Source organism: Leopardus geoffroyi, chromosome B4, assembly GCF_018350155.1.
Source record: "Leopardus geoffroyi isolate Oge1 chromosome B4, O.geoffroyi_Oge1_pat1.0, whole genome shotgun sequence".
NCBI classification, from domain to species: domain Eukaryota; kingdom Metazoa; phylum Chordata; class Mammalia; order Carnivora; family Felidae; genus Leopardus; species Leopardus geoffroyi.
In genome coordinates, this window is record NC_059341.1 from 81,088,434 (window position 1) to 81,108,642 (window position 20,209).

Here is a 20,209-nt window from a genome sequence, read left to right on the forward strand (position 1 = left end):
GACGGAGGGCAACGAATCCAGACTTTATTGTCGGGGAGAAGGAAAAGGGAAGACGTGGGTGGGGGGCCGGGGTTGCTACATTGTCAAGCAGAAAGAGTTGATGGGGACGGGAAGGCCAGTGGGGGCCCGTCCCTCTCCCGTGTCGGCTGCTAGAAGGGCTGACGATACGGAAACCACAGAGGGGTGGGGTGGGGGGAGGGAGGTCACGCCCCCGCCCGAGTTGTGCAGTGGAGGTGTCTGGTGGGAGGGACAGCCATGAGGTCTAGGAGCTGGGACGGGGAAGGCTACAGACTCAGCGAATCCTGCGGAAAGGGGAGGGGCGGGGGCGAGGCTTCTATTGCTTTTTGCTCACAGTTTTGCGGAAGGCGAGGCGGGGGTGGGCTCGGACTGGACACCCCTTGCCCCCCTCGGTACCCCTTGGGCGATGGGTGCTGGTGAAAAGAATGGAATCCAGACTGGGGAGGAAGAAGGTGAGGGAAGGGTCTGTAGGGGCATCTACTTGGTCCCACCCAAGTGCCAGAGATGCCCCCAAGTGCTGCCCCCTATGATGGGCCCAGCTAGACCTGGGGCTGGGGCATGGTGCGGGGCGGGCACAGTGAGGTTGCAGGCGGTAAAACCAAAGTGCTTCTGAGGGACCCAGGATCCCGCCTGCTCCCCTCCCCCTGCGGAGGATGGGGGTGTTCACGGAAGCGCTTCAGTTTGGGGGCAGGGGCCGGAGTCCCAGAGTCCACTTATTGCCAAGAAAAATCCATTTCTGCCCCCCGGACTCCGACCATGGCTTGTGAACCCCGTTTTGTGCTAGGTTTGGGGGGGAAGGGCTGAATGGACATGGCTTTTGGGAGGGGGGGTGTCTCCAAGGGGGCTCGGGGGTGAGACGGCCCCCCCTTTTCTAGGGGAGAGGGAAGGGCAGGGGGCGGGGTTCCCTGAGATCTGGGGTGTTCCCCCCCTTCTGAAGCCCCCCTCCCCCGCTACCCCTCCCCTTTCCTGGAACCCCGTACCTCGGGGTGGGGGGGAAGGAGAGAGAGAGATCATTCAGGGAGTGCCGGGAGTAGGGGCAGGCTTGGAGCCCGGAGGCCTGGGTCCCGGCTGGAGGTGGGGGGGGGGGAGGTGTTGAATGGGAGGGGGTTCGGGGTTCAGGTCAGTAGGGGGAGAAGAGGATGGGTCCGTGCGCAGTTCGGATGGGCCCGGGTGCCGGGTGGAGCAGGGGGTGGGTGATCGGCGGTCCCTGGAGAAGAGGTGCGGCTGGGGCCGGGCGCAGGGACAGCGGGGAGCCTGCTGCCGCTGCCATCACCGCAGCCACCGCTAGGGGGCTGGGTAGCAGGCCTCCCGCCAGGGACTTGGGCAGCTCCTTGGAGAAAGTCAGAGTGCCCTGCAGCGGGGAGAGGGGCGGGGAAAGGGAGACCGAGGAGTCACTCGGCGGCCCGCAAACCCCACCCCTCCCCGTGCCGACCCGCGTCCCCTTCTCCTCCCAGCTCCGGTCCCCCAATTGCCGAATTCTCCAGCGCCCAGGCCTCACCGCCAGCTCCCCCGCGCCTCTAGGTTTCTTGTGACGGCTCAGCAGCGGGTTGGGCTTCCCGGCCACGCCGTCTCGGTGCCGCCGGCTGGAAATGTGCTGCGGGGTGGGGGTGGGGGTGGGTAGGGAGGGGCAGTGGGTAAGGGGCTGTGAGCCACCCGGAAAGGAGTAACCGACGAGCCGGTAGGCACACCCAAAACACCTGGCCCCGCCCCTTCTGTGGTCCCAAGGAAAGGACCTGAGAGAAGCGCCCTCACCCAAGCTCCCTGTTTGTGAGTAGAGCTCCCTAGAATTCCCAGGAAAGGCCTTAGACCCACCTGTTTCAGTTGGACCTCCGAGTTGACCTTGACATTGCAGATCTCACAGTGGAAGGTTCGGTCCTGGGCAGGGGCCTCTGGTTCCCCAGGAGTGGGGGGCCCCAGACGAGGGTAAGCTTTGATGGGGCCCAGCCCACTTCTGGCCTCCAGAATTGTCTTGTGCTTAGTACCTGGGGCCCGCAGAGGGCAGAAGGTAAGGGGTGGAGGAAGACTTCTCCAGGCCTCCTCGGCAGCAAATAACCCACGTTCCCAATTAAAATAGGGGGAAGCATCAAGTGTGGGGGTTTTCCAATCCCCTTGGGACACCCCCAAACACAGGGTAGGTCAGGGGAGAGTCACAGGTCGAGGAGTTAAGCAGAGGGAGAACTGAAGAAGTTAAGTGGGAGATGATTAGGGAGGGAGATAGGCTGGTAAGTCTTGGAGGGGCCCGGATGTTGGAAGCCAGGGGCGTTAGAGGTGGGGAGCAGGAGTGGGCTGAGGATAGGGGAATAGGGGTCGGGGTAGGAGAGTCCTTACCTTTGTTATGAGCCTCAAGCTGGGACAGGGAGTTCACTGCCACCTTGCACAGGGCACAGTAGAGCAGCCGCTTGGCCTTTTCCTCCTCTTCCTTGCTGCCTCCAGGCAGGGAAGCTGGGGCTGGAGTGCCCCCTTCGCCCTTGGTTGTACCCTGACCAGTCTCCGGAATGCTGGGAGGGGATGGGGAGCCAGGCTGTTTCTCTGGGGATCCTGGGGCTGGACCCAGTCCATTCTCCATGGAGACTGTTGTGGGGGGAGAAACATAGGGGTCACCTCAGATGGTTTTTGGAGGAGATTCTTTATGTGGAGGAAACCCACCCCCATTTCCTGGAGGGCAAGGGCCCAGGAGTCCCCACCCTGTGACAACATGCATGCTCTCATGCCCTGGGCCCGAGCCAGATGTGGTCTAGCTGCTGCAGGCTGGGTGTGAGGCTCCAGTGCCTGGCCCATTCTGGAGAAGCTGGGAATGGTTGAGGGGTCCAGCCGCAGTGGCTTCCCCTTCAGGTTGAAGCTGGCAGCCAGCCTAGCCCTGGGGAGAGGCATGGAACAAGGATTCACCCCTCAGTGGCCTGCCAGCCAGCCTGGGCTTCCTGCCTGGCCAGCCCCTTCCCAGAGTCCTGCCCAGTCCCCAGGGAGGCATGCCAGAGAGCTCTAGGAAGGGGCAGAGGCAGCGTGAGGAGAGGTCGACAGAGACAGTCGCAGACACGGCAAAAGGGAAACAGAAACAGCAGAACTGGAGAGGGAACAGGAATGCAGGCTGCTCTATAATTCATGGCTTGATTAAAGATGCACAGGCCCCAGGCCTCAGCGCTGGGTTCTGGCCTCTGTACAGGGGAAACTCTAGCACTCCCATTCTTGCTCCAGCAGCCGATCCAGTTTCCGGGTTGTGAGACCGCAGGCAGTGGGGGTGGGGCACTGGCAGAAAGGGACCTCCTGACCCTTGCACGTGTCCCTTTGCTTGTCCATCCTGTGATCTTTCCCTTTATTTCTCTTACTCGTTTGACATCCTCGACCTCCATTCCGATCCAGATAGCACACCCACGTCTCAAACTGGACAGGGCTTCGTGGTTTACAAAAGTAGGGCAGGTATCATTATCTCCTTAGAGATAATCCTGTCGGAACTAACTAAATGAGGTAATATGCATAAAGCACCCAGAACATGAAATGTTATCTACCACCACCACTATCAGAGTCATCCCCATTTTGCAGAGATGTTGCCAAGTTAAAAAAAGGTGACCAGGCTAAGAGCAGCCAGAGCACAATTAGAACTCAGCTCACCTGCCTGCCTTATCTGTGCATCCCTGAGGGACGTATGTATGTGTGTGTGTGTGTGTGTGTGTGTGCGCGCGTTGACAGTGGGATCCTGGTTCCCAAGCTGCTGATGTGGATGCCTGGTTCTCATTCTATTTGGGGTGGGGCCGAAAGGACAGGCAAGGATAAGGAGGAAATGGGGATGTTCAGTCTTTCTGGAGTTGATCATGACTGATATCTGATGTGGCAATCCCAGCATGAGGGGGGCTCATATCCTCCTGTCTTGATATTCCTTCCTTCCAATTTCTTGGCTGGGAGTAGGACTGAAGATGGCCACCAGCCATGAGGGAGAAAGTCTCAGAGTTGCTTTTTGTAAACCTGGGAAAGACCTCCAAGATCTTAAGGTCTCACTCCCAGGATGCAGACTGGGCCAGAGAGGTCAAAAGATCAACCAAGATCATCCGGGGTGTTGCTTGAGTGTCCTGAGCTCTCAGTCTCCCCAAGGGGAAGCCCAGTGGGCAGGCCCTCAGATATCCTGATTCCCTCCCTGTCCCTCTCCCCAAGATGAAGAGGCCTCTCCCTAGATTTGATGGTTCCCTTTTTCTTGAGGAAGTTTGCCAGGTGGCCTCACCCTAGCCCCTCTCTGAGTCACTGGGCGGTGGGGAGGACAGACAGTGGGGACTCTGTTGAGAGGAGCTGGGGCGGGAGTACGGGTGACAGGATGGAAATTTTGTATCACTGTGTTTGGCTCCAGGACTCACCTTGGGTAGGGGTGGGGGGGGGGTGAGGAAGAGAGAGATGAAAGCAGAGAATTCTGGGAAGCGGGCAAAGAACAGAGACGAAAGCAGTTGAACAATGTCGGGGTATTCAAACACACCTGGACGGGGGGCTACGCCATCCCCATTTGGGGGGGTGCTGCCTGGGGGAGCTGGGTCTCCAGGTTCCCGGACGCCAGGCTCCCTGCCTCGGGTCTTGGCAGCCTCGATGCCTTTGACTCTTCGGGCGTGGCGATTACCCTTGTAGTGTGCCTCAGCCTGGCTCTTTAGGGATGAAAGAAAAAAAGGGAATCTGAGATCACCTTTCATCCGACCATGCTCCCCACAGAGTTCCTTCAGGTCCTCGGGGTGGTCTCAGGAGGCTGCAGCGAATCTCTTACTATACCAGTGGGATGTAAAGCCGTGCCGAGGAGCCCTGGTTTTTCCTGGGGCTCAGACTAGCTTCTCAACCTTGAGTCGCTGGGAACTTGGATCCTCACCTAGCCCAGACTCCACCCTACCACCACACCCAGGGCCTGGCTGCTGACTCAGGCTTCTCACCTAGTTCTGGGTGAGGGAGGGTTACCCCAACCTATAATAGAATTCTAAATGGGAGGGGACCAGCAGTCCAGCCAGCTAGCAGTCTCTTGGCCCCCTGGCCTTCTATGCGTGTGTCGTGTCTCCCGGCCTCTGGATCCAGGCTGCACTGCTTCTACACTCAGGCTAAGAGTCCCAAGAGCCCTGAGGCCTGGGCCCTACCCTGACTACTCCCCCCTGGTTCTCATTTTTCCTGAAGCCTCTGTGGACACCCTGGAGGACCCTGGCCCCAAGCCCAGCTCTGGAGATAGAGACAGCAGCAGAGACAGCTGTCAAAACAGAGCCACTTGGTGGGGGAGGGAAGTGGAGGGCTGCCTACTATTGGCCCCCTGCCCCTCTAGTCCTCCACCCTCCACCAGGGAGTGGAGCCAGGGTTGGGAGAGGGGATGCCTGGGGTTGAGGTAACCGAGAGGCCTAAAGCTGGGTTGGTCCTGGTTCCACCCCCACCCCCACGTGCACCTCCTGCCTAGAACATACAGTTATGGAGCCACAAGGTCACCCAGACAGGGATAGAGTAGAAATAAAAAGTATGGATAGGTAGGGAAAGAAAATTGATACCCCAGAGGTGAGGCAGTGGTGTGCGGAGCCTGGCAGCATGGTGGGTGTGTGCGCGCGCGCGCGTGTGTGGACTGGGTAGAGAAACAGAATGTGCTTTATTTCCCCCTACTCAGCAGAATGAGGCTCTGCTGTTTTTCTCCAAAAGCTCTCCGAACCTGCACCCCACAAAGTCTCCTCTCGACCCACACAGAAGTCCCAAGGGAGCCTCACAAGGAGGACAGGACAGCTGGGAGGCGGGACACCTAGGTTCTGCGTTTTGGGTGGCTTCTCTCCATGGAAAGTCCCCCACGGGAAAGGACAGACAGAGGAGGAAGCCAGGTTAGAGTGAAGTGGGTGGACCAGGGGAGGAGTTGAGCAGAGGCCCCGGAGGGCACAGGCGGCTCTGCAGGGGAGTCAATGACCTAACTCAGCCCAGTGCCCAAGGACCAGTGGGCCAGAGGCCACTCTTGCACCCAGACATGATGGCCACCTGTGTTCTAGGAAATTCTGAGCCAGGGATGCCTCAGTCCCCAAGGGAGGGAAGGGTCAACCTGAGAGGACTGGCCGACTTCACGTTGAAATTACAGCCACCGCTTGTCCCTCTCAAGTGCCTTCCATCCGCCCCTGCCCCTCCTACAGTGTCCCCATTCCCTGCTCTTCCCGACATCCCCTTTATCTCTGCCCCCCGCCCGAGCTCCTCTGCCCTCTGCTCTCCCGAGATCTCCAGGCTACTGCTGCCCCACCCATTTGGAGCAGCAAGGCTTCTTACCTGCGAATTGAAGCGGATCTGACAGACGTTACAGGAAATGATGGGCCGCTTGGTCTTGAGCAAGGGTCCCCCAAAAGTGTGGGAGAGCACAGCCTTCTGCACAGGGTCCATCTGCGGAGGCAGGCTGGGGTGAGCCAGGAACCCCAGCACAAGCTTATGTCCATCATCCCCCACATTGGTTGCAGCTGGGTTGAACCAAAGGGCTCAGAGTCTCGTCCCTATCCCTCAGTTTGCCTGAGGGTTCTGAGCCTCAGTCCCCTGATCCCCTCCAAGCCCAATCCTCACCCTACTAGAAGGGCCTTGAGAGACCAACTGGCCCAGTGCCCCCATCTGACAGAATAGAAGTGGTTGGCCCAAGGTCACACGACCAGTTAATAGCAAAACTGGTACTTGAACTTGGGCTGCTGTCTCAGTTCATCATACCATGAAGATCCAACTCTGCCTTTTTGATGTACAGCTCGGCCAACCCACCAAAGGCCCACTGATGGGAAGTCCCAAAGCACCCTAGATACTATGGCCTTCAGCTGAGGCCTCTGAACTCTTTGGACCCACTCCGGGGCAAGATGTCTACCAAGCCAAGCTTTTGGTCCCAGGGGACAGACATTCCCAGCTTCCCATCTCTGGGCCCCAGGTTGCCCTAACATACTCCCTAGATCTCTTTAAGGCAGCAGGTCTAAAGGGAGTAAAAGAACTCAGGAGAGAGTACATGGCTGTAGTGAATAATGGGGGTTGGGGAAGGGGGGCAGGACCTAAGAAGCTGGGCTGGCCTGAGGCAGTGGAGAGATCTTCTGAACTCTTCCTCCCTTGATCACAGGGCTTCTGGGGCAGAGCTGTGGGGCTGGGCGTGATTAGGAACAGTCTTGCCCCCACCCTGGGTCAGCAGATGTCTTTGCAGTCTCCTGCCAAGAGTTCACATGAGGAAGGGAGAGGATGGGAGTTTCTCTCTGAGGCCTTCAGCTATCAAGGGATGAAGCCAGGGGCCTAGAGGCATGAAAACTGCCTCCCTGCACAGTCCTCCTCCCTTCTGGCCCCCTAGGCAGCCAGGGAGAGGCGAGACTGGAATGCACCCGAGGCTGAAGAGGATTGGGTGATGGCTGGGACCTCTCATAAAAACAGAACGAAATTAGAACTGAAGCCTGGTCTTCCCGGTGGAAGGATCAAGTGAAAAATAGTTTCTGGGACCCGAGGGGTCCTTAGCTCCTCAGCTGCGGCCCTCCCCTATGCTCAGGTCTTCATGGTTCCCAGTAAGACACTGGTGAGAGACAGGCATGTGAAGCAGGGAGAAGAAGGTGGCTGGAATCTGGAAAGTCCACAGATCCTGGCTCTCCCCAGTAGTCTCACTGGCTGGTTGGAAGGGGGCTTTAGCACCCCTGTGACATGGGCTGCCTCATTTGGTAGATGTAGAGGCAGGAGCCATGACCAAGTTCAGATGACTCGTCTGGCTGACAAGTGTCCATCTCTTGGCCTGCCCTTGGCTGGAAGCAGCCCCTTTCAGTAGCTCACTTTTCACCTCCTGGAAGCCCAGGTCCTATTCAAAGAAAAGCCAAACAGGGGAAGAAGGGGTGTGACTGCGGGTGTCTGGGCAGGCTGTGATCAATCTGTGCATGGGTGGAGTGTGAAGGAGTGTCATGTGCTGTGTGCACATCATTTATGTATCAACATTTCTGTGTCGGGGGCTTTGCCGATGCCATGAATGGTCAGGTTGTGCAATCTTCAGCTGTGTGTTTATCTGTGTGAATGTATGATGTGTTTGGCAGAAATAAAGACAGACCAAGTTGGAGACAGGCTTTAATCAGAAGGGGGAGACAGATGCCTGCTCTCAGCTCCCAGTCTCCAGGTGTCAGTCCTCCCTATGCAGAGACACCCCCCTCCCCCTGCCCCAGGGTTCTCCTCAGCCCCTGGACTTCCTCATATGCTGGGTGGGGAATGGAATTCAGCCCAAACAGAAACCCAATCTAGGCCAGGAAACCTAAGTCGATGACAGCACTAGGGAGAGAGGAGTGGGATGGAGAGGGGACAGCAGAGGCCAGGGTTCTGTCTCTGCCCCACCCATCACCCCAGCCTGCTTCCCACAGTGCCCTAAGGACGACCTGTGGGCTGACCATGCCTACATACATCCCAGGAGAATGGTCCTTGCCCCGCCTGGGTCCCTCTTCCAGAGTGAAAGCCTTTTCTCTTGCATACACCCCTCCTCAGGTTTAAGTCCATAAACACCAACCAGGGGTTGGGGAGTGGTGAGAAAGAGGGTATCAACCCAGTGTGCCATGGGTCCTTCCCACCCTCTCCTCCAGGAACTGAGGAGACACCAGGCTGAAGGTGAGGGCTCCTGGGCCCAATCCCTGTGCAGGTGGAACGTGAGCCACTGAAGTGCCGCTCCAGGCCAAGGTCAAGAGGCCCTGGTGACCTAGATGAGGGCTCTCTGGGGAGGGGTGGAGGCCAACATCTCCCACAGCCCATCCCACTCCAGAGCCCCTACCCTGGGATTTTGGCCTAGACACTGCCTGGAAAGGGCCACAAAACATTCCTCTCCCACCTGCCCTCCAACAGCAGACATGAAGGGGAATCGCTCCCTAAAGCTGGGGCAAAATGAATCAGGAAGGGCAAGGGGGAGGGAAGGGAGGAAACCAGATCAGGAACAGGAGAGGGGGCCATGATTATATTTCCTTCCATTGCCCTTTATCTGATGGAAACCGCTGCCCCGTGTTTGACCACCCCACTTCCCCATCCTCCCCCCCACCCCCAAATAAAGGTGAAAAGAGAAGGAGGGTGCAATCTCGGTGATGGGAAGACCAGAGGGACAGGAAGGATTGAAATAGGAAAGAGAGTGAGCTAGGGGGTGTCTAAAGAGCAGGTGGAAGCTGGTGGGGGAGGGATGCTGGGAAAAGGAAAGATGCCGGGATGGGATAAGAAGGATCTAAGCGGCGTGGTGATTTGAGGGTACATGTAAGACCTGATGGGAAGTCTGAAGATTTGGGGGGACTCCAAGGATCTGAGAAGCAGAGGTGGGGGTATCCAGTATGGTGGCAGTAGTCTGGGGGTGCCAGCTGGGATCCAGAGATTGGCAGGGACCGCGCCAGTTATGGGGGATGGGCCAAATAACCCGAGGACCGGGCGAAAGGAGAGGTAGCCCGCCCGCCAGGGGCGGGCGGGGATAGGGTGGGGGGGCGCTGCGGCAGCGGCGGGAGCCAGGGAGAGAGGAGGGGCCGGGTGGCTTACCCTGCGGGACCCCGGGGGCCGCGACTCCATGGCCCGGGGTGGCGGACCCGGGCGGGGCACCCGAGCCTGGCCGGGCCGGGCAGGCCGGGGACGCGGCGCTCGTTGCCCGGGTGGCTCGGGGCTGTGCGGCCGGGCCGGCCCGAGAAGGGGAGGCGGTGCCGGCCGGGACCGGAGCCCGCCCCGGAGGCGGGGCCGAGGGCGGGCCGCGGACGGGGGCGGGGCTAGGGAGCCTGAGCAGGAGGAAGGGGGGCTAGGGTGAAAAGAGGAGAGGAGAGGGTGTCCGTATCCGGATACTCGTTCCAGGGTGGTAGACCTTGTCCTGGTGAGGGGCTGCTCGGTCCGGCGATCGGGCATTGACCAGGTGACCTCGGCTTCCTCCACTGAGGATCCTTGCTGGGTTCCTTGTCCCCACCAATCCTAATGGACGGCTCTATTTCTCTAGCTCGGACATTTCTCCTTTCTTCCATCCTTTCCACCCTGGCCCTCGCTCCCTTGTTGACAACCCCTTTTCCGAGCCCCCAGACTCGTGTTCCCTCTGCACACGGCCCCTGTGCCCTTTTTACATGTCACTTCCCTTACTAGGGATGGGAAATCGAGCCCAGGTACCTAGGTGTCAGGCACTGCTCTCTCAGTGATTCCTCTGAAAGGTGGAGCTGGGAGGCGCCCAGAGCAGAAGCGACCTCATACTGGGGACAACGTCCCTAACCTCTTCTTCCTATCTCCTCCCCTCGCCCGCCACCTGCTGGACAGCTAGGTTCCCAAAGAGCTTATGTTTCGTGCACTTGCTGCCCTCTGGCGGTCAAGTAGGAGCAACACTGGGGGCTCAGGGGCAGGAGGGCAGAGCCGCTCCCTCCCCCAGACACCTCCTCATCCTCTCCGAATAGGTCTTAGGATTCCCGCTCTACCATCTCTGGTTCTCACCCTCTCCCATTCCGTCTAGGACAGAGAGATGAGTGAAGCAGCGGACTGAGTGTAGAGAGAGGCTGTCTTTGGGAGACAATGAGAGACGTCCAAGGGCAGAGGAAAGCATAATACAGGGAAGGGTCTAAGGGGTAGGAACTGCCCCAGTAGGAGAGAGATCTGGAGGTATTGTATTAGTCCAGAATCCATTAGCCATGAATAATACCACCACCACCACCACCACCACCACCTAATGTTGACTGAGCCCTTGGAATGTGCCAGCCTCTGTACTGAGCTCTTTGCATGGATTATCTAATTTAATCTTCACAACCACTATTCAGAATAAGTACTATTATTATCTTCATTTTATAGACGAGGGAACTGAGGTTTAGAGAGGTTAAATAATTTGCCCAAGGTCATAAGCTAGTAAGTGGCTGAACTGGGATTTGAATTTAAACCTGGGCAGCCTGACTCCAAAGCCATGTACTTAACTGCTGCACAGTACTGCCAAAGGTCTGTCTGCAGCTTTTCTGCAGTCCTCACTCCCCTGCAGAATTTGACACTATTGATGCAGCCCGCCATACTCTCTCCCTTGGCTTCTCCAACTCTACAGGCACCAGGCTGCGTCCCTACCCCCCTCCAGTGGCTCCCCCACATCCTTTGCTGGAGCCTCCTCCTATTCCTACTACTTAATTCTGCTTATTCCAAAAGGCTGAGTCTTGGCCTTTCTCTCTCTGGTCCTCTCTTAAATAAAAATAATAGCAATGACATAATAATAATCATAGCCGCCAGCACCAGACATCCACTTTGTGCTAGCTATTCTGATTATGTAATACGATTCTCGCAACAGCCTTGTGAGTCGGTACTATTACTATCTGGTAAAATTCGGGTTTAGAGTAGTGAAGCCATTTGCCTAAGGTCACACAGCCAGTGCTCTCGGAATGTCAATTCAAATCCTGCCAGTCAGATGCCAGAGCTGGTGCTGCTCAACACCCTGCCGCACTCTCCGAGCTTATCAGGGCTCATGGCTTTAAATAGCTAGTCCTCACTAGAGGCAGTCGAGCCATGAACCCTGGGGGAGTGAGAAACCCTGAACTACCCATGCGAATTGCCTGGCTTTGTGACCTTGGGCAAGTCACTTAACCTCTCTAGGTCTGTGTTTCCTCATCTATAAAATGGGGGAAATGATGAGAGACCTAAGGGCAAGCGTCAATGAGGTGTGTAGATGGGGGAAGTATTCCCAGCACCTCTGCTCCAGTCAAACTGAATCAATTGGACCCTCTCAAGTGCTCTTTTCTAGCTCTTATTCATGCTATTTGCTTCAGTCTGGACTGTTCTCTAAGGCCCCTTTTAAAATCCTACGAATAATTCTTCAAAGCCCAAATCCTATGTCACCTGCTCCGGGTTGAATCCCTTTTTCCTCTGTTCTCCTTTTCCTGCTCAGCTCTGGTTGGTCCCTTAGGCACCACCTCATTCAGCAAGTCTTTCCTGACACCCCTTTGGACTCCCATACAAGCTAAATGCCTCTGACGCAGCTCTTTTCACCCTACAGGGTAACTGTTAACTTGTTATCTTTCCTACTAAACATGAGCTCCCCAGGGGCACAGGCTGAGTCCTGTGTCCCTGACACCTGGTACAGTGCCCAGCACATAGTAGGTGCTCAAAAAATTTTTTTGTTCACTTGAACCATCGTTGGTTTCTCTGTCACAATATTTATAACTCTGCCTCTGTTTTGCGTTCTAGATTGCTGCATCCATTTCTATATTTCTCCCCTGAATGCAAGCTCCTTCCAGACTGGACCGTATCAGCAGGGCCCGGGGGGCTCAGTCGGTTAAGCATTGGATTCTTGATTTCAGCTCAGCTCATGATCTCGCGGGTTCCTGAATTTGAGCCCCGCATCGGGCTCTCCAGCTGTGAGCACGGAGCCCACTTGGGATCTTCTATTCCCCTCTGTCTCTGCCCCTCCTCTGCTTGTGCTCTCTCTCTCTCTCTCTCTCTCTTAAAAGTAAACATTAAAAAAAACAACAACCCACAAACTCTTAAAATTGAACCGTATTGTGTTTACCCTCACGTCTCTATTTTATCTAAAACAGTGCCTTGCTTATAGTCAGTACTCCATTTTCTCATCTGTAAAATGGATTAAACAATAGCTACCCTATAGGGTTGCTATAAGGACTAAGATATGAAGGATACTTTGTAAACTCCAGAGTGTAGTGCAGATGTTGGTTTGGATTCTTTGGGAGGAGTTTGGAGGAAGCAGCTGTGGTGTAAAGAGAACTCCATTTGGAGTCAGATGCTACGGGTTCAAATCATACCTTAGGCACATACTATGTCAACGTAGATAAATTGCTAATCCCTCCCGAGCGAAACAGGAATAACAACGTCTACTTTGTTGGGTTGAGGTGAAGACGAAATGAGATCAGGTATAGAAACATCTATGGCAGTGCCTGCTGCATGGTTGATACTCAGTACACGTTTTGCAGCTGAATATGGTTTGATGGTGGGTTATTTGCGTGGACTAAAGCCGACTTCCCCTGAACCTTTAGCTCTAGCCCACTTTCTAGGACCCAAATTCCAACTGTCTGCTGGACGTTTTTGGCTCAATGTCCCACTGGTTCACCAACTCGCCATGTCCTAAAGTGAGCTTTACAGCTTCACCCCAGACCAGCTTCTTCCTCTAAACCCCTGCCTCTGTCGAGGTGACTTCTCCCTCCTAGCCACAGACGTTTGAATCTTGGAGTCAGCCTTGACTCATCCTCTCTCTTCTCCCCTACCCCCAAATATCAGTTGGTCACCATGGCTTAGGAATATTTCCTTGGAAACAAACCCCTTGCCCTTCCCCCTTCCTATATACTCACACTGCCACTACCACTGGCCTGATGTGGCCTTCCAGGCTGCCCTTCAGGCCCACCTCGGTGGGACAGCCTCCTCCAGCCTCTGCTCCCTTTCATCCAGCTGTCCCAATCACCTTCCTCAAACACTGCTCTGACAAAGTCATTTTGTTGCTTAACAATGGATAATGGCTCCCTATTTCATACTGTATTAAATCTAGACAACTTTGCCAGGCCTCTAAGCCCTACCCCACTGATCCTCCCCACCCAACTGTGGGTTCCAGAGAGCTAGAATTTACAAACAGGCAGGCTTGTGACCCTGCTTATCCCTTCCTTCTGGATTCGGCACCTGTCGCCCCTCCCACCTCCCTGCAGTCACTATCACCCATCTGGGTCTCTTGCTTCTCTAGATGGTGGACTCAGTGAGACGATTCATATAAAACATGTAGCACAGGGTCTGGCTCAGCAAATAGGAGCTATTATTGTTATTGTTGCTAGTAGTATACCAGATAGCCAACAACGCTTGTAACTGACTAGAGACTAGAAGTCCGGGGAGATGGGGTCCTAAGGAAAGATAAGGAAGTAGATAGGAGAAGCAGGGAGGGGTGAGTCAGAGTGAAGGAAGGAGCTGGGGTCTCAGGAGGGTAGGGTGGGCAGGCAGGCTGCTACTCACAGTGTTGTAGTTGCCGAAGAGGCCCAGGGTGGGGGCTGGCTCCAGTGGGAAGGGCAGGATCTGCTTGAGGTCCAGTGGGGGCTGCATGATGGGGGGCTGCCGAAGCAGAGGGAGGGGCCCTGCCCGGCTCAGGCTGCCTGAAGGGCAGAGAAAACATTACGTGGGGCAGGAAGATTGAAGCTTGGGAGCCCCACCCAAACCTGTCTGTCCCACTCCCCGGCTGGGGCCCCCACACTCAGAAGTGTGACCCCCATGCGCACACACACTTCCCCTGCTTGCTAGCTCCGGAGCAATGGAGCACGGTGCCCTGTGGGCCCAGGGGAGAGTGCAGACCAGCCCTTCCCTTCTGGGTGGTTTTCACTTCCCCCTTCTCCAGCCTCCCTCCCCCAAGACCTTTAGGCATTTTACAAACCCAGGAAGAGGACAGACCTTCTCTGCTGGATCAGCAGGACTCAGGGAGCCCCACGGCTCTGGCCACTCCCTTCTTCTGGTTTTGTTTTTCCCCAAGGAATCCCAAAGGCGAGGTCTCACCCCAGGGGGGACAGGGTCAGGTGGGTGATTCCTCCCACTGCCCAGAGGGGAATGTTGAGGTCTCGATTTGGAGGAGGGCCGCTGAGTGTCTCGGGCTGCCCAAAGAACTGTGATCTGTCCTGGCTGTTCTTAGTTAATTGTTGACATCTCTGGGGGTAGGTGATAAGTGAGTGGCGTTTGCCCTGGGAGGTGGACTGCCTGGGCCCATTCTCAGAGCCCCTTCTCCCAACCTTCCTGTCTCCCCCCAAGCCCCCTTGTCTCCCTGAGAGTGTTCAGCTCCAGCACCGCAGGAGGAACCGCCACCCGGGCCTCTGGAAGGGGAATGCCTGGGTCTGACCCCAAGGGGAAATGAGAGTCCAGGCCAGCCACTCCACTACCCACCCTCCCCTGAAACTTTTTCTCCTCCCCTCAGAGCCATGGGAGGAACCTTGCCAGGCTCCAGTGGGAGGAGGCCAAAGGCCCTGAGGACCCCCTCTGGGCTTCCGCTAGCCCAGCTCCCTTCTGTGACCTCGCTGTCCACCAGTCAGGGAATCCTGGCTGCCCTTCCCTGCTCTAACAACCCCCTGCCAGCAACAGGGGTTCCCAGGAACAAAGGCAAAGCCAGGAGGCTGCAAGTTTGGCCCCGTCCTCCCTTGACCTTACTGGGGCAGAGGGTACCCCAGGATCCTTCCCTGCTCCCTCCACAGAGACTGCCCCTTTGCATACCTTCAGTTTCTGGTGCCTGCTGCCCCCAGGCAGTGGCCTGGCCCCGGCCCCCCAGGGGCCTGGGCCTGACAGCGTCCCCTTCCCTTGGTTCTGCCCCCTGCCCCCTCCCTTGCCAGCCCCCTCCCCCCCAAGTCCAGTCAGTAGAATCAGCCAATCAGAGTCCTGGAAAAGTGGGGCAGAGGGGAGGGCGGGGGAGCAGGGATTAGGGAATCGGAGGCGAGAGGGAGGGGGTGGGGAGGGCTCAGGCACAGCTGGGGGCAGGGAGCTGGTCCAGAAAGGTCTGGAGGGGTCTGGCTCTTCTGCCAGGGTGGGTGGCCAGGGTCCCTGAGGTCAAGGCTGCTGGGAGCTTGGGCTCTAGAGGGCTAAGGGTTTGAAGAAAAGGGCAGGATGCTTGGCTTTGGCTCTTGGGCAGCTGGAGGCCTGTACACCCTGTGTCCATTCCCTCCTCTGCCATCTCAGAGTTAAGATGGGGTAGGGGGAGAGCAGAGAGAGAGAGAGAGAGAGAGAGAAGAGACAGACAAAAGTGAGTGAGAGAGAATGGGGAAAAAATGACAGAAGCCGGAGTAAGTGATTGAGAAAAGGGACAGAGATACTGAGAGAGAAAAGAATAGTGAACAATGGAGAGATGGGAGACAGTGAAATGAGAGAGAAAAAAAGAGACTGCAGAAAAGCTGGACACAGAGCTAGACCCCAGGGTGGAAAGACTGACAGAGAGCAGAGAGCAAGAAAGGGAGCGAGAAGAGAGGGACAGATGGTCTGAGGGGCAGTTTGACCACCTCCCCTTCCTGGTCTGTCCCCTCAGGGCTCCTCCCCCCATGCACAACACCCCCCCTCCACGCCAAGCCTGGCACACCAGACCAGGGCAGCCTTAACGAGCCCCGGGCAGCATCAGGAATGGTGAGAGAAACCTGAGCGCTCCCAGAGTCCCGGGCACCCAGCACCCACCCCTAGCAGCTGGTTTGGGGCTGGCACTTGCCCCGCCCCAGAGCAGCCCAGCTCCTTGACCCTTTTCCCAGCTCTAGATTCTCTTAAGCCCCCATCCCTCAGGCCCCCATCTCAGAAGAGACAGATGAGTTCTGGAAAAGGGAATAGAAGAAAATACGTATTGTGGAGCCGCTATGTGCCAGGTAATGAGTTCTGAGTATTATCACATTTAATCTCTGAGGCAGCTATGATTCTATGGGGGTAGCTGATACTATTTTTCCCACTTGACGTGCGAGGAAACTGAGGCTCAGAGGAGTTAAAAACTTTGGCTCAAGTCACATAGCCTGTAAGTATCAGAGCTGGGAGCTAAATCAAGATCTGCTGCAAATTCTTTCACTGCTACATAACCCCCGAGGACTCTAGTGTCACTCAGAAGGGATGGAGGTCCCAGCACAGACTTCCATCTTGTTCAAGGAGAGGAAGGTCCCTGCATCTTCCTGGGGTTGGAGGAAAACAAACAGCAGTGATTCAGTGCCCTATGGCCAGCAACTCCTCTCCTCCAGGACAAGAACCCAGGAGGGAAAGGGGTGGGGGGGAAGGGGGAGGGAGGATGGAGTGAGGCAAGGAAGCAAGGTGGGTAACTGGACATTCGTGTGTCTCCCCATTTTTGGGTCTACTGAGCTATGAGACGAGGAGAGGGGCAGATGGCAGCTCACGGGCCGAGTGGGCAGAAGCAGAGCTCTCTGGTTTCAGGTAAGCCCAAGCCTCAGTCCCCTCTCCCTTTTTCTGAGAATACTAATAGTTGCCACTTGTTTTTTTAACGTTTATTTTTGAGAGACAGAGAGAGACAGTGCGTGAGCGGGGGAGGGGCAGAGAGAGAGGGAGACACAGAATTCGAAGCAGGTTCCAGGCTCTGAGCTGTCAGCACAGAGCCCACGAACCGCGAGATTATGACCTGAGCCAAAGTCGGACGCTTACCCGACTGAGCCACCCGGGCGCTCCATAATAGTTGCCACTTTTTGAAGGCTCTTTACGTGCCAGTCACTGGACATACACCGTCTCCCTGAGGTTGTCTCCACTGCTCAGAAGCTGGGGAACTGGCTCATTTGGCAAATGAGAACAATAGTACTGCCTCAAGGAGTTGTTGAGAGGATTGAATCTATGTAAATTGCTGGCATGCCACAAAGGGAGCTAAATAAATGTTTGTTAAATGAATGAGTCCTCATCTTATCAATGAGGACAATCAGCTTTGAGAGGGGGAATTACTTGACCAAGGTCACACAGCTAGTGAGGGATGCGAACCTGTCTGTCTGGCTCCAGAGACAGGGTTTTCAAGCACTACACTTTTGTAGGTAGACTAGGGATGGGGTATTGGAGGGAAAGGCAGGTACATAGTAAGGTCTGGGGAAGCAGGAAATCCAGGGCTTCTGACATCTGACTAGGTGAGGTCTTCGAGCAGGTTTGGAGGGGGTAGGAGATCAAACTGGCGTGAGTGCGTGCGTGTGTGTGTGTATGTGTGTGTGTACACATGCATGCACGTGTTCTTGCATGGCGCACAAGTCAGGCAGGGCAGGGAGGAGCTGGGGCCTGGCTGGGGCAGGCCACTCCAGAGGGAAGCTCATTAGAGTAATTACCTCCAGCAGATAGAGCCCCACCCAGCTCTGTGGGGGAATTGCCAAATGCTTTATTAAAGACAGTTCCCAATGCACTTTAGAGGGGATGAACTCTCAGACCCTTGGATGGATGTCCATCTGGCTCTTTCTAGGTCCTACCTAGCCCTAGGCCCTTTGATCCCGCTCACACCGAGCCACAACCAAGCCACATCCAACTCCTTCCAGCCCACTGAAGTCTGGTCTTTTTCTTCCTCCCTTTCCCAGAAATTTTGGCCAGGTCAGAGTCTCAGCCCCTTGGCTGCCTTAGGTCAGGTCTGGGGCCTTGAGCCCTTGTAGTAAAGAATGGGAGTGTCTGCCTTGAGCTAGCTCAGGGAGGGGTCCTGTCTGGTAAGAACAGGAGCCAGGAGAGGTGTTAGGGTAGGGCCGTGGGTTAGTGCTGGTCTTGGAGGTTGGGCCAGGATGAGAGTGAGATGAGATATATGGTTGGCGTTAGGGTTGCAAGTTGTATTAGGGCCCTAACCCCAGGTGGTGAAAAGCCTGGATCAGCACTGGGTTAAGATGGGGGAATTAGACTCTGGAGCCAAAGGAGGAACTGGATTGGAGACTGGACTGGGATCTCATCTCTAATCCATCTCTTTTTCTCTTCAGGCCTTTTGGCCTCTTCTCCCTCCCCAGCAGTGCCTAAAACTGGGGAATGAGGGGAGAGCCTTGAACTCTTGCGTCTTGGGTTCTTGACCAAATCCCATGTTTCTGTTCCTTTCTGCCTTGATTTCCCTCATCTGGACAGGAGGCAGGTTGAGGGCTGGAAAGGCTTTGAAGTCAAAGATTAAAGGAACAAGGGGATGATTATGAACAACTACTTAAAACATCATCCTTAATAACCCCAGGGTGGATGTAGGCGGGGGCGGGGCCTAAAGGGAGGAGGTGGCCAGGAAGGGAAGAGAGGGAAGATCCCTGGGAAATCTTCCCAACGTGACAGGACAGGGCCTTCTTCAATGCCCCCTCTCCCCATGGGACCCAGTTGGAGAGGACAGTAAGAAAGGCCCAGAACAAGGAACGGAGCCCAGAACCACCATCTGCTTAAACCTGGGCCCACAGTCTAGATCTTAAGCAGGTAGGCCGGGCCCCACCTGCAGGTCAGGGCCACCACATACATGGACTCAATGGGCCTCAGTATTTGGAAGCTGAAAGCCTACAATGGCATGGCCCGGGGCGGGGGGTGGGGGGAGGGGGGTGGGCAAGGCCTGAGCCCTGGCTGGCAGTTTCCTCCCTCTCTCCTTTCCTCACAGAGGGCTAACGTGCGTGTGGGCCAGCAGGCTTCCCGCCCCCCCCCCCCGTAGGTGGGCACAAGGAGGGAGTTAACTACAGTGTGCTGTCCCACATCAGGCAGATGTGGTGGGGGTCCAGTTGGCAGACCCAGGCATTTTTCCTGTGGTGGGGTCTTGGTCAGGCTTGAGCAGGTCTCGGAGGTCGTCTTTAGAGCCCACTGACCAGGGGAAGTGTGGCTCACACTGGTTTATTCTGGAAAAGCACGATGCTCCCTCTGGGGCCCGTGCCCAGGGTGGAGCCTGCGTCCAGGGTGGGGCCAACAGGCAGGGATTGCACACGTTGGAAGAATGTGGGGCCTGTGCTTTGGGGACCTGAGTCCCAGATGTGATGGTGAGGGTCACTTTAGGCTGGGGATAGTCTTCATAGTTGGGTGGGGAGTCTCTTCTTTGCTGGAGATACTCATGGGAAGGAGGCAGGCACCAGTCATTCACGCCTCTGTTCCCTCATTCACTGAATAGGTATAGTGGAGTGTTAGGTGGAGCGGGCAGACGTAACATGGTGAAGGAGTGAGGAGGTCCAGGAGGAGGAGAGAAAGAGAGAGAGAGGAAGGAGGGCAGAAGGGGAGAAAGACCACTAGTGGGAAGTCAACAGGGATCAGAGGAAAGAAGGGAAGCCAAAGAGCAAACTGCAGAGGGACCCAGCAGAGGCCGGGCAAGCCCTCCATTGGGAGGCAGGGAGACCACAGGTGTCTGGGCCCGGTTGTGGGGGGGCATCTCCCACCATAAACAGGGCCCAGGAACCGGCCCAACCAGGGCAGAGGTCAGAGGTCAGAGGACACAGCAGGCCGGCCTACTATTGTGGAGGCAGGGGCCTGGAGCCCCTGGAGCTGAGGAGGAGTCCAGACGCACAGCTAGTCCCTCTCCTCCCCCACCCAGGGGCTCCCTCGCGATGTAGGTCATGAGGATGGGGTGGCTGTGGCTGAAGGGTTGTCAGAGTCCCGCGGGGGCTCCCCTCCCCCATCCTTACTCTCTCCATTGCCCCTTGTCTCCTGGCGCCCCTGGCCCAAGGCAGGGGTGGGGGTGGGGGAAGAAGGAAGAAGAAGGAAGCTGGGAAGGAAGGGCCCAGGCAGCCAGAGCAAGGAGAGAGCGGGGCAGGTCCCGGCGTGTTGGGGCAGGATGGCTGCGGAGACAGGATCCGAGCCGCAGGGGCCCCGGGAAGGACAGTTTCCCACCCCTGCTTCTACCCAGCCCCCTTATCTCCAGCCCTCAGGTTCCCACCTCCCACCACACACA

At 56.4% G+C, this 20,209-nt stretch overlaps 1 protein-coding gene and 1 long non-coding RNA gene across 7 annotated transcripts in view; one reads left to right on the top strand and one right to left on the bottom strand.

Moving 5' to 3' along the window:
* Positions 1-20,209, bottom strand: part of ZNF385A (zinc finger protein 385A) — a 20,809-nt gene continuing 600 nt past the window's right edge. The window contains exons 1-8 of one of the 6 annotated variants that reach the window (XM_045466821.1): positions 15,112-15,235; positions 13,876-14,012; positions 6,256-6,366; positions 4,475-4,637; positions 2,347-2,589; positions 1,831-2,000; positions 1,517-1,612; positions 1-1,369 (exon numbers count right to left, since the gene is read on the bottom strand). In XM_045466821.1, the coding sequence (XP_045322777.1) occupies positions 1,139-1,369; positions 1,517-1,612; positions 1,831-2,000; positions 2,347-2,589; positions 4,475-4,637; positions 6,256-6,366; positions 13,876-13,962 (1,101 nt within the window). In that variant the 5' untranslated portion in view covers positions 13,963-14,012; positions 15,112-15,235 and the 3' untranslated portion in view covers positions 1-1,138. Of the gene's footprint in view, positions 1,370-1,516; positions 1,613-1,830; positions 2,001-2,346; positions 2,590-4,474; positions 4,638-6,255; positions 6,380-7,004; positions 7,117-9,471; positions 9,612-13,875; positions 14,013-14,304; positions 14,656-15,111; positions 15,236-20,209 lie in introns of those variants that run through there. The other 5 variants (XM_045466822.1, XM_045466819.1, XM_045466823.1 and 2 more) reach the window with 5 other exon arrangements.
* Positions 15,442-20,209, top strand: part of LOC123592028 — a 16,642-nt gene continuing 11,874 nt past the window's right edge. The window contains exons 1-2 of the long non-coding RNA XR_006709559.1: positions 15,442-16,238; positions 16,717-16,788. This is a non-coding gene — a long non-coding RNA (uncharacterized LOC123592028). The remainder of the gene's footprint in view (positions 16,239-16,716; positions 16,789-20,209) is intronic.